Here is a 14829-nt window from a genome sequence, read left to right on the forward strand (position 1 = left end):
CCCCTAACACCTTCAATCATCAGGCAAGGTCAGTGGAACTAATGGAAAAACTGGACTCAAGCAGAGCAAGAATTAATTACATGGGGGACTTCCCTGGTGGTCCAGTGGTTAAGACTCCACGCTCCCAATGCAGGGGCCCGGGGTTCGTTCCCTGGTCAGGGAACTAGATCCCGCATGCCACAACTAGAGATGCTACAAGCCACAACTAAAGACCCACATGCTGCAGTGAAGATCCTGTATGCTGCAACTAAGACCTGGTGCAGCCAAACAAACAAATATTTAAAAACAAAAAAAATCCTTTAAAAAAGAATTAATTACATGGCGGGGGGCTGGTGGTAGTGGGATGAATTGGGAGATTGGGATTGACGTACATACGCTAATATGTATAAAATAGATAACTAATAACCTGTATAAAAAATAAAATGAAAAAAGAATTACATAGGATTGAATGAACTGATAAATATGATTATAATTTTTTTATCATTTTGTCTAAAATACTACTGATTTTTAATAATTTGTTTTCCAGATAAAAGGAAAAAATTTTAAAGATTTAAAACAATTTGGTAAATTAAACATTTTTAAGCAGAATTGAAACACTTATCTTTTTCTCCCTGATTTCTCCAGAATTCTCAAACTAAGCCCTTTTCCTGAAGCTAAATGACTTGATACAAACTTCAGAGAAATTGCCACAACAACTCATATTTAAATAATCCTCATGTTTGTTTCTGTATGAGCCACTCAGAAAGTTTACTTGAACACCTGGTGACATCATTAGAGACATTTCAAACTGCAAAAGATGCTTTGACCCTGACATCTAGAAATCTTGATTGACTGCCTCTTGGGCCCAGAAACTGGTTTATAAGTTGCTTTAATGATTAACCTTTGTTTTTCTTTCATTTCTATGAAAGTCCTCTTATTAAATACCAGATTGCTTGCCCCATAGTCCCAGCTTTGGGAACACACCTGTATCACCACCTCCTAAAATGAGATATAACTCTTTAACTAAACTGAGCTGTTTTCAGAACTAAAAACTGGTTCAAAGAAATGGAAGACTCTACTAACCCATTCTTTTCACAGTTACCAGCTCAGCTTTTAATACGTGAAACTTCCAGGGATGTTTCAGAAGAGGAAACTATTGGGCCCCTAGGTAGGCAACCACAAAATGTGCCTCAATGGCATATTGATTATTTGAATTAAAGTTACTTAAGAAACAGCCAATGCAAGGGGGACACTCTCACCCTCCTTTCTGTCTCCCTGAAAGCAGGAAATATATCTCCCATGTGAAAAGTGCACCCCCTGCATCTGGAAGTAGAAGGACACCCTTATCACCAGAGATAGGAAATTCAGGCCAAGAATCCTATATAAACAAATATTATATCTTTAAGTTACTATACCAAGCCCAAACTCTGTTAAATTAAAAGTAATTAAATTAAATAATCAGGTGTAATTCTGGTTATTGTAACCAAGTTTCTTTATTGATTACTCTGTAACCAGATATTTAACCATGCCTTTTAAGTCTTATTTATAGACAGTTATTACTGTACTCTGATGCTGTTGCAAAAGTGCTTCATCTTCAAGACGATTCATAAGAAGCCTATGGAAGCAGTTAACAGTTCCACATCAAGAGGATGGCTGTGTGAGGATTCTAGCCCACACTGACTTAAAACAAGGAGCTGTCCTGCAGCTAGAGCCCCTAAATAAGGCATCCAGAGATTTTTACTCCCTGACAGGCAGGGTCAATGCCCCTACTCAACACTGAAGCAGCTACAGGAAACAGATCATCTATCGCCCCTCTGCTTCCCATACAATTATAGGAGTAAAATCTCTGAAGGGGGAATGAGGGTTGGGGGGAAGGGGCAGGGCACATGAAAAGAATGACACAGCTGTTGAGGATATGACAAAAACTGGTTAGAGCCAATTAGGCCCAACATGGAGGAAGATTCGACTTCCAGTAGACCTTGAGCCTCATTTTATGCTCATTGTAATATAAATATGGGCATCTAAATGACGCACCCAGAGGTGCCATGACAGTTCTGAGGCCAACCATAAAAGGCCAAAAAGTGGGTGGTGGCCCAATTCCTGGAAATCCCTGCCCCTTCCCCAAAATAGCTGGAATAATCCTCCCAATTATGAGCCTATGAAATTACCCACCCTATAAAAACTAACCACCTCCACACCTTTGAGAGGGCCCACACTCTGTCTGTGGAGTGTGTATCTCCCAGGGCTGCTTTCCACTTTTGAGACAGACACATAAGGAACGTGTATCTCTCTAAATAAACCTGCTTTCCCACTTAGAGCCCCCTTGCCTGTCCGCTTGTATCCTTCACAAGCATCCTATATTAATCTACTTCTTGCCTGTCTTCTTTGCCTCTTGGAGAATTCCTTCTGTGCTGAGACATAAAGAACCTGAGCTTCATTAAGTCCTGAGACCAGGTATGTGATTTCAGCTGGGAGGTTGTGGGTTTGAGTCCCCTCCTAAGCCAGAGATTGTGGATTCAAGTCCCATCTGAAGTGCAAATGGGTTCGAGTCCGAATCTGAGATGTGCAGTTTCAATTATATCCCTGAGGGATCAACTAACCTCGATTGTAATCAAAACGCGACCTGCCTGAGACCATACCCCTGAAGTCTATCTGGGCTCAAATGTGACCCAAGCTTGTAACAGACTCTTCTTTTTCCTCCTTGCAATGTGAATTTCCTGGGGGCAAATCTACCCCAGCTCTGAGGAACTCAATGGATTTGGAGCAGGTTATTAGCCATTCTGGCAATGAAAGGGACATGAGACCAAAATTGATCATCAGTGCTTTCTAAAGGAAAGATTTCAATGATGACATATTTAAGATCAATTAAAAATTAAGATGGAGTAACTGGGGTTCAGACATCCAAAATGGAGCCTGGTGGCCATTGTGGATGTGGTTTCAGACATGTTCCTACATCCCTGAGAACTTGAATTTTCTGAGCTGTATCAGACTCAAGGATACCACCATTCATTTTCAAAACAGTATCTGCCAGAGGCTGCCAGCTGCAACCTTATGGTCTCAAGGTCTCCCTCTGTGACTGTGCAACTATTTTGGACATCAACTAACCTTGCTTAACAAGCATCCTTACTTCTTGCCAGCTCCAATACTATTTCTTGACAAACAACTTCTGTAACTTTGTGGTTTTTGCCTATATAAGCCTCCCCCGTTTTGCAGTCAGGCAGAACACAGTTCAAGTGCTTCTTGAATCTGTGCTCCCTGGCTATAGTCCTCAGCTTGGCTTGAATAAAACTCTCTTCTATTCCTTAATATAGATTATTTATTGATTATTTGTGTTGATAATAGCATGAGGTAGCACGAATTGGATATCCCATTGACCCAGCACCATGTATTGTAAAGAACTGAACTACAATGGTGATTTTGTCATACTCGAGTGACTGTGTAAGTGCAGCTATCTGTTCATGAGAGGAATTGGTCAATAAATTCTTTTTAATAATGTCCTTATTGATGTTCATTTTAAGGTAATGTTCTCTTAAAAAGCATTGCAAACTACTACATGTTTTTCTAGTTTCTGGAAATGTTTGTATAAGGTTGGTGTTATCTCTTTCTTAAGGGTTTGGGGAAATTCATCAGGAAAACACTTTGGGCTTGGAGTGTTCTTTGTGGGTGATGTCTAATTTGTCATTCAATTTCTTTAATAGATGTAGAACTTTTCATATTTTAAAATTTTCCTTGTATCATTTTTGTTAAATTGTGTTTCTCAAGGAATTTATCAATTTCATCTAAATTTTCAAATTTATTGGCATAAAATTATTCATAACATCCTCTTACTGTCCATTGGTACTGACCAGTACCAATGTCCCCCTTTTCATTCCTCATATTGGTTATTTGCTTCTTCTTTTGTACTTATTTTTTCTTGATCAGTTTGGCTAAAGGTTTGTCAATACTATTATCCTTGCAAAAAGACTCAAATTTGGCTTCATTTCTTTATTGTATTTTCCCTCATTTCGTTGATGTCTACTCTTTACTATTTCTATCTTTTTGTTTCTTTGAATTGAATTGGTTTGCTTTTTGGCTTCTTGAGATTGATACTTAGATAATTAATTTTCAATCTTTTATCATTTCTAATATTTGCATTTAATGCTATATATTTTCTTTTAAGAATGGGTCTACCTGCATCTTTCACATGTTGATGTGGTATTTTTTATCACCATTCAGTTCAAAAATATTTTCTTATATCCATTTGTTGTTTAATTTAATCCCTAGTTTAATTCTAGTTTAATCTGATTATTTAGAAGTGCATTGCTTAAATTCTGAACATCAAATATTTGGGGACTTTTTTAGTTTTCTTTTTTTCTTATTGATTCCTCGTTTAATTCTAATGTGGTCAGAGAACATACTTTTTATGATTTCGGTCTTTGAAAGTGATGAAACTTACTTTCAGTTACAGTATAAAGTCAATTTTATAAATTACATATATGAACTTGAAAAAATTCATATTCTGAAGGTTTGGGGAGCAGTGATTCTTATATCACATTTGTAAATCATGTTTTCCAAGTCTTGTGTATGTCTGTTGATTTCTTTCTTTCTTTTTTTTTTTTTTTTTTACTGCTTATTACATCAGTTAATGTGTTTAAAATCTTCCTTTGTGATTGTGGATTTGCCTATTTCTCCTTCAAGTCTGTTAAGTTTTTTATTTATATATTTTGAGGCTGGTTGGGTCCTATAACATTTAGGGTTGTTATAGCATTGTGTTGTCCTGACACATTTATCATTATGAAATGTCCTTATTGATGTCTCCTAAGGTTACTAAGAATAGTACTTTCTATGACTTCAACTCTTTGAGAGAGGCAATAACCACTTAGAACATACATTCTCTGCCTTTGGTTTAGAGATGAATTCAAATACATTAAGCTGCAAATAATTTTATACTTAAGCCTGGGTATATGGTAGAGGAGTCATTATTGATATTTGTTCAAATTTATGTGTAAGCTTCCCTCAGGGGATTTTACAAATTTATTGGTAAGCTTTTTATTTGTAACAGTGATTTGGGAGGTGAGAGCATTAGTGTCTTTAGTGCATTAGGGCCAGGGATGTTATGTATTCTGTGAGGCATGGGACAGTCCTTTACAAGGACCACTAGTTACTGTTTTGCACAACTTTCAATAGTTCATTTGGTTATTCATTTGGGTGATATAACTGTTAATAATTTTATGCTCTATGCTGACTCTTTTACATATGAACCCTAAAATATATTTTGTATTCTTTAGATAGACACTGAATTCTCCATAAATAGTACACAGAGGGACTACTGTGTTTTGTTTGTTTGGAGTTTTATGGAGAGTCAGTCACAATTTGGGGAAAGCACATCAGCTACCCTATTCTGCCCATGGAATTTTTGTTTTTTATACAACTCGCCTATATTTTGTCAGCAGTGCAACACATAGCCTGTATGTGTGTTGAAGAGGATTCTATAGATAGATGCAAGCATCTGATCACTTCATTGATCTTCTACATTTCATAATGAAACAATATTTTGTTATAAATTTCCTTCTCTATTTTTTCTTTAAAGTTGGAGCTTTGTTGTGTATATTCATTTAAAAATTATTTGTTTAGGTACATGATATTATGTACAACTTTAGCTCAAGATAATTAATATTTCATTTAGGGATTTTTGTTGTAAAAAGGGAAAGCCGGAATCTGATTGGTTGAGAACTTGGTAGAATCACGATGTTTGCTAAGACAACTCAAAGAAGTCTTTTTATTTCTACTATTTATTGTTATTATTATTTTTAAAAGTTAGCATTGTTACATAAGTTGGTTTTAGGCAGGAGAGCCAATTGCCTCCGGGCCGGGAACGTTTTGTCCCCCAGTGCCAGAGGCACGCCTAGGCAGTCCAGGTTGAGAGCCGGCCGGAACCTTGGCGCCGCGACGCCAGTTTCCGGCGGGCTCCTTAGAGCGCGGAACAGCTTTGGGCCGAAGGACCATGAGAGGGCCGGAACCGGGTCCCGAAGCTACGATGGAGGGGGACGTGCTTGACACTCTAGAGGCACTGGGGTGAGTAGTCCTGGGGCCGCCTTTCCCCCGAAAACGTAAGCTGTACCTCCGATGGCTGCCTCAGTCTCCTCCCCGTGGGCCTTGGCTGAGCTCTTGCCGCTAGGTGCAGGCCTCCGTCACTGCCTCGCTGTCTCCGGCGCGGACAGAGTTAAGAGAGAGGCGGGAGAGAAATCCGCTTGGGGGGTGGAGCAGGCCCGGAGAGCTGGGGCGCTTGTCCCCCTCTTTCGAACTACTTGCCTCGGAACTCCGCAGCCGGGACCCGCGGCGAAGGCGCGGAGGGGCCCGGCTGGCAGCACTCCTTTGGGGAATTAGTTGCTGCCCCGCGGGTGGTATTATTGTTGACGCTCCGGGGGAGAGGCGCTGGAAGCCGCAGCGCAGCTGTTGACTGTTGTCTCCTACCTTGTACAACCTGTGGATTAATTAGGGCGCGGGAGCGAATCTCCTGCTTCCTTGACCCGAGAAAGGGGTTTTAGTTCAGTGCAAGTCCATTCATTTCACCGTTTCTTCCATTCATTAACAACATATTAATTTGGTGTTAATCTGTATTCATTAATGCGTATTTGTGTGCTAGGCCGAGGAGGAAGACAGTTTTCAGATTACTAGTAGGTTACCTAGTCGGGGACTATAAAGAGTCTACTGGTGTTTGCAATTCAGGGTGGTTAAGTGCTATGAGAGCTCCTGGAATGATGTTAATACTTGCAGGCATGGGTATCAATACATGCAAAATAGTCTCTCCTTCAGCCTCATCCTGTTTTTCTTCACAGCCCGGGGGTCCCAATCCCAAATTATCTTGTCCTGAACATTTATTTATTGTCTCTTGAACATCCACCCTCCCCACCCTCCACCCCCTAATACACAAAAGTCAGCTCCAGGAGAACAGGTACTTTACCTGTCTTGTTCCCCAAAACATTCTACAACCAGATCTGCTACAATAAATAGTGGTTGGATGAATGGGTAAGTAAATGAAGAAAAGTTCAAAGCAGAGAGTGCACAGAGATAAGCATAGGGCCAGATAGTTGCAAGTCAAAAAAATACACATTAATTAAAGACGTTGGAGCCATCTGTAAAATTGTGTGCCCTGCCACGTCTGGAGTTTCTTGGATAGGATAGGCTGTGCCTTTGCAGTACTATCGTGAAGCTTGAACCACCCTCTCGCCCCCCTTTATTTTCCTTAAAACTGCACTTGCTCCTCTATCAATTGCTTCTTTGGGACCCTGATAGTACCTACTTTGCAGTGACTCATTGTTACAGAGCCTTGCACTTACTAGATCCTGAATAAATATTTGTCAAGTGAAAGAACAGAGCCAGTGATTATTTAGGGGGCATTTTTACTTCTGTGAAATCCCGTGGAAATTTTCACGTAACTTGGTTAAGGAAGTAACCAACACAAAAAGTTAAAATAATTAAGTGTTTCGGACCCAAATGGTTTGAGCTCCCAAGTATTCCAGATAAGACTAGTGGGATTCTATAAATAGTTTTTGTAAAATGGAAAGTCAGTGCTTTTTTTTTTTTTATTCTTTGAATTTGTTTATATTATAGGTGTTTTGAAAAATGAAGTTTGGTATAATCTTGGCTTTTATCAAGGAAAATTATTTCAGATTATTCACTGTAGAAAGTAAAACAGTTTAGAACTGATTTAAAACATACTTTAGAACTGATTTTTCCTGGAATAATTACGGACAAGAGTTTGAAGTTTGAATTTTCCTATAATGATAATGAAAAGTGTAAAAAGTAATTGTTTATTTACAATATGTGTTGTAATTGAACATGCGTTTCAAAATCTCCATGTAGATTGTGAATAATGCATTTTCTGTTGTGATTAAAACACTTAGGATATCAGTGAAGGTACTTCAGTTTATCAGATAAAATAGGAAATTAAAGGGAGGAATTAAAAGGGAAAATCTATGTGAAAGAACAGTTTAGTGATGTAGTACATTATAAACGAAAACAGTGTAGTAATAACTTAGTTTCCTAATCTGTGAAAGGAGCAGGCTGGATCAGATTTCAGAAGTCTCTTTCAGTTCTGACAATCTATGATTTTGTAGAACAGTGTATCTCAACCCTAGTAATACATCAAAATCATGTTTGGAGCTTGTAAAAAAATGTTTCAGTGTGGTATATACCACCAGCTGTGTGAAGCATGATCTTCAGGGGTGCGATATAGGCATGCGTATTTTTAAAAAGCTTCACAGCCTAGGTTGAGAACCACCATTGTGGAGGGAAATTTATTTCACATATTTACTGAGCACAGCTCTGTATTGGACGCTGTTCTGAGAAGTCATTGGTGAGCAAAACAGACTTGCTTCCTGTCCCAATGGAGCTTACAGTCTGGTGGAGAAAAAGACATGATCACACAAATATTTATAAACTAAAATAACTGTTTCAAAGGAAAAGAACAGGGTGACATAATGTGGCAGGAGGACCTATGTAGTCTTAGGGATTAGTGACAGATTACTGAGGAAGTGACATTTGAGTTGAAATAGGAAGGGTGAGTAGGAGTTAACTAGGTGAAGTTGGCTGGGAAAGGAGGACAAAGGTGTCCTTACAGTGAGGACAAAATATGAAAGACCTTAAAGTGGAAAGGATCTGCCATATTAGGAGAACTGGAAGGGGGCTGATGTAGCCGGAGGGCAGAGAGCAAGGACCAGTGTTAGAAGATTGGATCAGTGAGGAACAGGGCATGCAGCACCTTTCAGGCCATGTTGAGGATTTTGTTCTTTGTCATGACAGCAATACGACATGATTGAAGAATTTTAAATAAAAAAGGGAGTGACTAGATCAGGGGTCCCCAACCGCCCCCGGGGCTGTGGGCCAGTAGTGGTCTGAGGCCTGTTAGGAACCAGGCTGCGCAGCAGGAGGTGAGCGTGGAGTGAGCGAAGCTTCATCTGCTGCTCCCCATGGCTCACATTACCGCCTGAACCAGCTCCCCTACTCCCCTCCCTCCGCCCCCTCTGTGGAAAAATTGGCTTCCACAAAACTGGTCCTTGGTGCCAAAAAGGTTGGGGACCGCTGGATTAGATGTCTAGTTTGAAAAGTTACCTCTGTCAGCAAGGTGGAAAATAGATTGGAGAATTAGTTAGTAGTCTAGGCAAGAAGTGATGGTTGCTCAGTGGCAGTGGATATAGAAAGAAGTATATTACTGGTCTCAGTGATTTGATTGGCTATTAGAGCTGAAGGAGATGACAGTATAAAGGATTCATTTCTTCAACAGGTATTTATTGAGCAACAAAATAAAATGACACACTTTGGAATCTCAATTGGACAGGGAAGAAAGTGAAGACAGCCGGAAGCTAGGAAATGCAAAGAATGTGGAGGGACCATAGGAACTGAGGTAGAGATGATATTAAGTGTGGTCAAAAGAGCAAGCTGGAAGGACAGATAGTAGGCTATGGTCAGGGAGTGACATGTTCAAATTAGTGATTTCGGAGGTGACGTAGTTCCAGGTGATGGCATGATCTGGATGTGGCTTACTTATATACAGTGGCAAAGGTTGGAAAAGAGGAGGTTAGGGAATTGAGAGCTCAGGGTATTGGAAAGGGTATCCATACGGACTTCGAAGAAACTCAATATAGTTGAAAAAAATAGGAATGGAGAGGAAAAACTGAGCACAGGGAATGTTGAAGAGTGTCCAAGAGATTGATAGGTGAAAACCACGAGAGAAAGAGGGTGGCATATCTGACTGGCCTGAGCCTGGAGAGAGCGGGAGATATTTATAAGATAATGAGGGAGTCGATCAAAAAACGGGCAGAAGATCTAAATAGACATTTCTCCAAAGAAGACATACAGATGGCCAAAAAGCATATGAAAAGATGCTCAGCATCTCTAATTATTAGAGAAATGCAAATCAAAACTACCATCACCTCACACTGGTCAGAATGACCATCTTCAAAAAGTCTACAAACAATAAATGCTGGAGAGGGTGTGGAGAAAAGGGAACCCTCCTACACTGTTGGTGGGAATGTAAATTGGTGCAGCCACTATGGAGAACAGTATGGAGGTTCCTTAAAAAACTAAAAGTAGAACTACCATATGAGCCTGCAGTCCCACTCCTGGGCATACATCTGGAGAAAACCATACTTTGAAAAAATACATGCACTCCAATGTTCATTGCAGCACTATTTATAATAGCCAAGACATGGAAGCAACCTAAATGTCCATCGACGGAGGAATGGATAAAGAAGATGTGGTGTATCTATACAATGGAATATTAGTCATAAAAAAGAATGAAATAATGCCATTTGCAGCAACATGGATGGACTTAGAGATTATCATACTAAATGAAGTAAGCCAGAGAAAGACAAATATCATATAATATCACTTATATGTGGAATCTAAAAAAAGAATGATACAAAAATGAACTTATATACAAAACAGAAATAGACCCACAGGACATAGAAAACAAACTTACGGTTACCAAAGGGGAAAGGGTGTGGGTGGGGAGGGGTAAATTAGGAGTTTGGGATTAACATATACATGCTACTGTATATAAAATAGGTAAACAAGGACCTACTGTATAGCTCAGGGAACTATACTCAGTATTTTTTAATAACCTATAAGGGAAAGGAGTCTGAAAAAAAATAGATATATATGTATGTATAACTGAATCACTTTGCTGTGCATCTGAAACTAACACAACATCGTAAATCAACTATATTTCAATTAAAAAAAAAGATAATGGGAGAGCAGTGATATAGATGCTGTATTCGGAAGCAAGGAGGACAAAAACCCCACCATTTGACCGTCAGGCACTTAAGAGTAAAATACCCAAAGCTAGAGGCAGTAGGGATAAATCTTTCTGAGAAGACATTGACAGAACAGGAGAGTTGTTTTTTATGGATGGAACATATGGAAGAGTTTGAGAAGCAGGAAGAAGTGGAGAGCTGGATCAGAGGCAAGCCAGTAGGGTGGGTAAATGACAGGGGGAAAGAAAGGGTCTAATATTTTATATGTTGGCCGATGAAAATAGAAAACAAAGTAAGTTAGACCCCGGCTGTGTCTTTGTGAAGGTTTACCAATGGCCCTACTGGACTGAAGGTTTGGTTCACCCAGCTTAGAGCAGTGTCAGATCAGCAACTATGGTTCAAGTGTGCATGGCCCTGGGGGAGTCTAGGCCTAGGGGAGGTGTCCCCAGTTACTACTAAGTTATTACTCTTTGGAGTTACTCTTTGGAGTAAGAGTAGCACTTTCCTAATTAAATAAGAATTTATAGAACAAACTAAGCATGATAATAATACCTACCTTATAGGATATTGTGACAATTAAATAAGGTAATATACATACAGCACATAGCACTGGCCTAAGATTAGTTTATAAATGTTAGTTGCTATATGATTATGATTGTTATTAGATATTCAGGTTTGTTAAATGCATTTCTTTTTTTTTTTCTTTTTACCTATTTTGGGGAACTGAGGCATTAAAGCTTGTGTATTCAGGATTTAGTATTTTTGGTGATCTAGTAAATTTTTGCTGAATTTTAAAATTGGCATTTCAGTAAAAATAACTTACCAATAATATGAATTAGTTACATTTTTTCAGGAGCTTATGATTATTGCTTTATTGCAGAAGTGAAAGCAAGTAGGGGGAAATAAGATATTTACTGTTAAGTCTCAATGAGAGGTGCTGTAAGATATGGTAGAAAGGTAATACAGGGGAACCAGTCTTGGTTGGACGAGCAGAGACTGGTCTAGTCCCAGCTGTCTTTACCTGGCTGCATTACCTGGCCAGGTTATTTACTTTGTTTCCTTATTAGTGTAGACAGAAGTTTGAGTTCACATGGAGCATTTGGGGTCAAATCTGGATTTAAATCAGAGTGTCGTCATTTATCTTCTGATATTATCTTCTGGTCCTACAGAATTAGGATAATAATAACTTCAAATCATTGCTGTAAAGAGTAGATGAATTGGAATATTCATCTGGACTGCTACTTAAGGCAGGTATCCTAACCTTGTTGAGCCTTAATTTCTTATCTGCAAAATGGGGCTTTGAAACTACTCACCCTTCGTGAAATATGACCAGAGAATTTAGAGAAAAAGAAACGCAAATGGCCTTTAAACATACCAAAAGATGTACAGTCGTGCCATAAGAGAAATGTAAATTAAAACTATACTGAGATACCAGATGGTCAAAAATCCAAATGTTTGACATGAGTCAAATGTTTGTTAAGTTATGGGTAATGGATACTCTTCTACTTTAGTGGTACAACCCCTATATAGGCAAATTTAACATTATCCAGCAAAGTTGGATAGCCATTTACCCTTTGATCCAGTGATCCTACCTCTAGAAATCTATCCCAGATATACACTGACAAAAATTTGCCCAATTTTTTTAATAGCAAAGCATTACAAAAAACCAAAATGTCCTTCAGTGGGGGCATAGCAAATAAAATATGGTATATCCAGACAGTGGATACAACTATAAAAATGTTTGAATAGTATCTCTACAGATCTTTAGTATATATAAATATGTGTCTGTGCGTGTGTATATTTAAAAAAGGAATAGAACAGTAGATAGTAGGCTGCCTTTTATCTTAAAAAGATACATTTATATATATATATATTTTTGTGTGTGTATATATATGTTTATATTTTAAAACATTCTGGTTTGACAACCCCAAACTAATAAATACGGTTTCCTATGAGGAAGGGAGGAAACAGAGTACTAGATGGAACAGTATTAAGATTGCAAGCTAGAATTGTCTGAATGTACCTTGTTTTGTTTTAGACTTTGAAACCGTATAAATGTTTTACATAATTGTAAAGCAAAATTAAAATGAAATCAAAACAAAAAAAGAGAGACAAATCCCTAAAAATTAAAAGCAAAATGAAAAAAATACCTATCAGTGTATTGAGTAGGAGGTTTAATCACATGGAAAGGAATTGTTTTTCTATACATCCTTACTGGAATCTATCCTAATGATAAAAATATAAATTGTTTTCATTAATTTTATTTTTAGTAATAATGCTGTTTTTTTCTATTCTGAAACTATGTAATTTATGTTATTTTTATATTTACTAGGATTCTGTAAATGTCATAAAAAAACAGAATTTTCATTGTAAGAGAAAAATAGATAAAAATGTAAAACAAAATAGGTAAAAACCCTGTAATTCTAAATTTGAACTGGAAATAGCAGTGTGAACTCCTGATATAATTTCTTTTAAAAAGGTACAGATACAGTGATTAACCTTTACGACCAGATTGTGTATTCTAAATACCATTGAAGAGAATCAGGGCTTCTTGGAGAAATGGCTGATTACAGGTATAGGGGAGGAACATATTGTCATAGAAAGCAAGGAAAATATTCAAAGAATAATGGGGACAAATCAAAGGACTCATTGAGTAACATGAATGTGCTCCCACTAATCAGAGATAGGACAATTTGAGTATCAAAAGAAAAGTAAATGCAATGGATTAAAACCCATCAACTGTGCTAAAACTTACAAGTTTAATAATGTGGGGGAAAAAAAGGCTCAGTTACAGAAAGAACAGTAAAAGTAGAAAACTGGTATCAAATTCAATTAAGGTAATATATAAAAATGGTTTGAAAATTTAAGGTTCTATTCAAATACACTTTGTAGCAGTGTTTAAAGGTATAAAATTATAAAAAGAAATGGCTAAGGTTAAAATCTCATATGTCCTCAGTTTTAATTTTTTTAATTTAAATTTGCATCTGTTCTTTTTTCACTATATTACCTTTTTCTTATTCTTGTAAGAATAAGAAAAGTTATAGTTATTAGACTCTATTCTATTTGACTTTGTTATATGTAATATTTATCTTAAAATTGGTTGATAATTTTACTAAAAAATTTTAAAACAAAGTCAAATGTTAATTATATAGAGTAGAAATCAGCAAACTATTTCTGTAACAGACCAGATAGTAAAAATTTTAGGCTTTACTGACCACACTGTCTCTGTCACAAATACAGGAAAACAGCCAGAGAGAGTTTGTAAATGGGTACAGTTGTTGGCTGTGTTCCAATAATATTTTATTTACAAAGACAGGCAGCAGACGTTGATTAAAAAGTATTAGGTGTATTAGGGTTTTGTTTGTTTGTTTGTTTTAACCTTTTATATCTTCCTTTCTAGGTATAAGGGACCACTGTTAGAAGAACAAGCCCTTATAAAGGCAGCAGAGGGTGGACTATCTTCACCTGAATTTTCAGAGCTCTGTGTTTGGTTAGGCTCTCAAATAAAATCATTGTGCAACTTGGAAGAAAGTATCACTTCAGCTGGTATTGCTATTGAGTTTTATTTACTTTTCTGTTTACTAGTAAAATGAAATGATAGGTTATGATTTACAGTTTTATCTATAATGTGCTCACTGTACAAAGAAAAGTCATTACTACAAACAACTTCAATATGTGATTTAAATATCTTTGGATTAAATTTTATATTGACTAATCCAAAATTGGTTCTTAAATTTATATAAAATTATAAATACTTATTGTTTATCTGCTGTCTTGAACTTAGTATTGTTCTTTAGAAAAAGAAGAGTCTGAATTTGGTTATTTAAAAAGTTTAAGTTTTGAATACTGCTTATTTTGAATTAAGGTGTTTTTTTCCCCTAAAGTATGCATATATTTAATCCCTAATTTAAGTTGTATTACCAAACCTATAACTCAGGACATGGATTCACATAGGAATACGTTTATAAAAAACTCCTGTACTAGCTCACAAGGTTTATTTAATTCACTACTGTTTTGGTAGCTGGAGTTCTTGTGGGACTTTGATTGGTAGAATTTCAGACATGTAATAAAATGAAAAATAAAATTTGTGGGGGCATTTGCTAGGAGACCAGTA

At 37.3% G+C, this 14829-nt stretch overlaps 1 protein-coding gene across 1 annotated transcript in view; it reads left to right on the top strand.

The window, feature by feature from the left end:
* Positions 1-5951: 5951 nt before the first annotated feature.
* Positions 5952-14829, top strand: part of FAM98B (family with sequence similarity 98 member B) — a 34311-nt gene continuing 25433 nt past the window's right edge. Inside the window, exons 1-2 of the mRNA XM_082840459.1 lie at positions 5952-6033; positions 14116-14261. Of these exons, the coding sequence (XP_082696585.1) occupies positions 5963-6033; positions 14116-14261 (217 nt within the window). The 5' untranslated portion in view covers positions 5952-5962. The remainder of the gene's footprint in view (positions 6034-14115; positions 14262-14829) is intronic.

The sequence above is a fragment of the Leucopleurus acutus genome, assembly GCF_964270905.1.
Source record: "Leucopleurus acutus genome assembly, chromosome: 1".
Taxonomy (NCBI): Eukaryota; Metazoa; Chordata; class Mammalia; order Artiodactyla; family Delphinidae; genus Leucopleurus; species Leucopleurus acutus.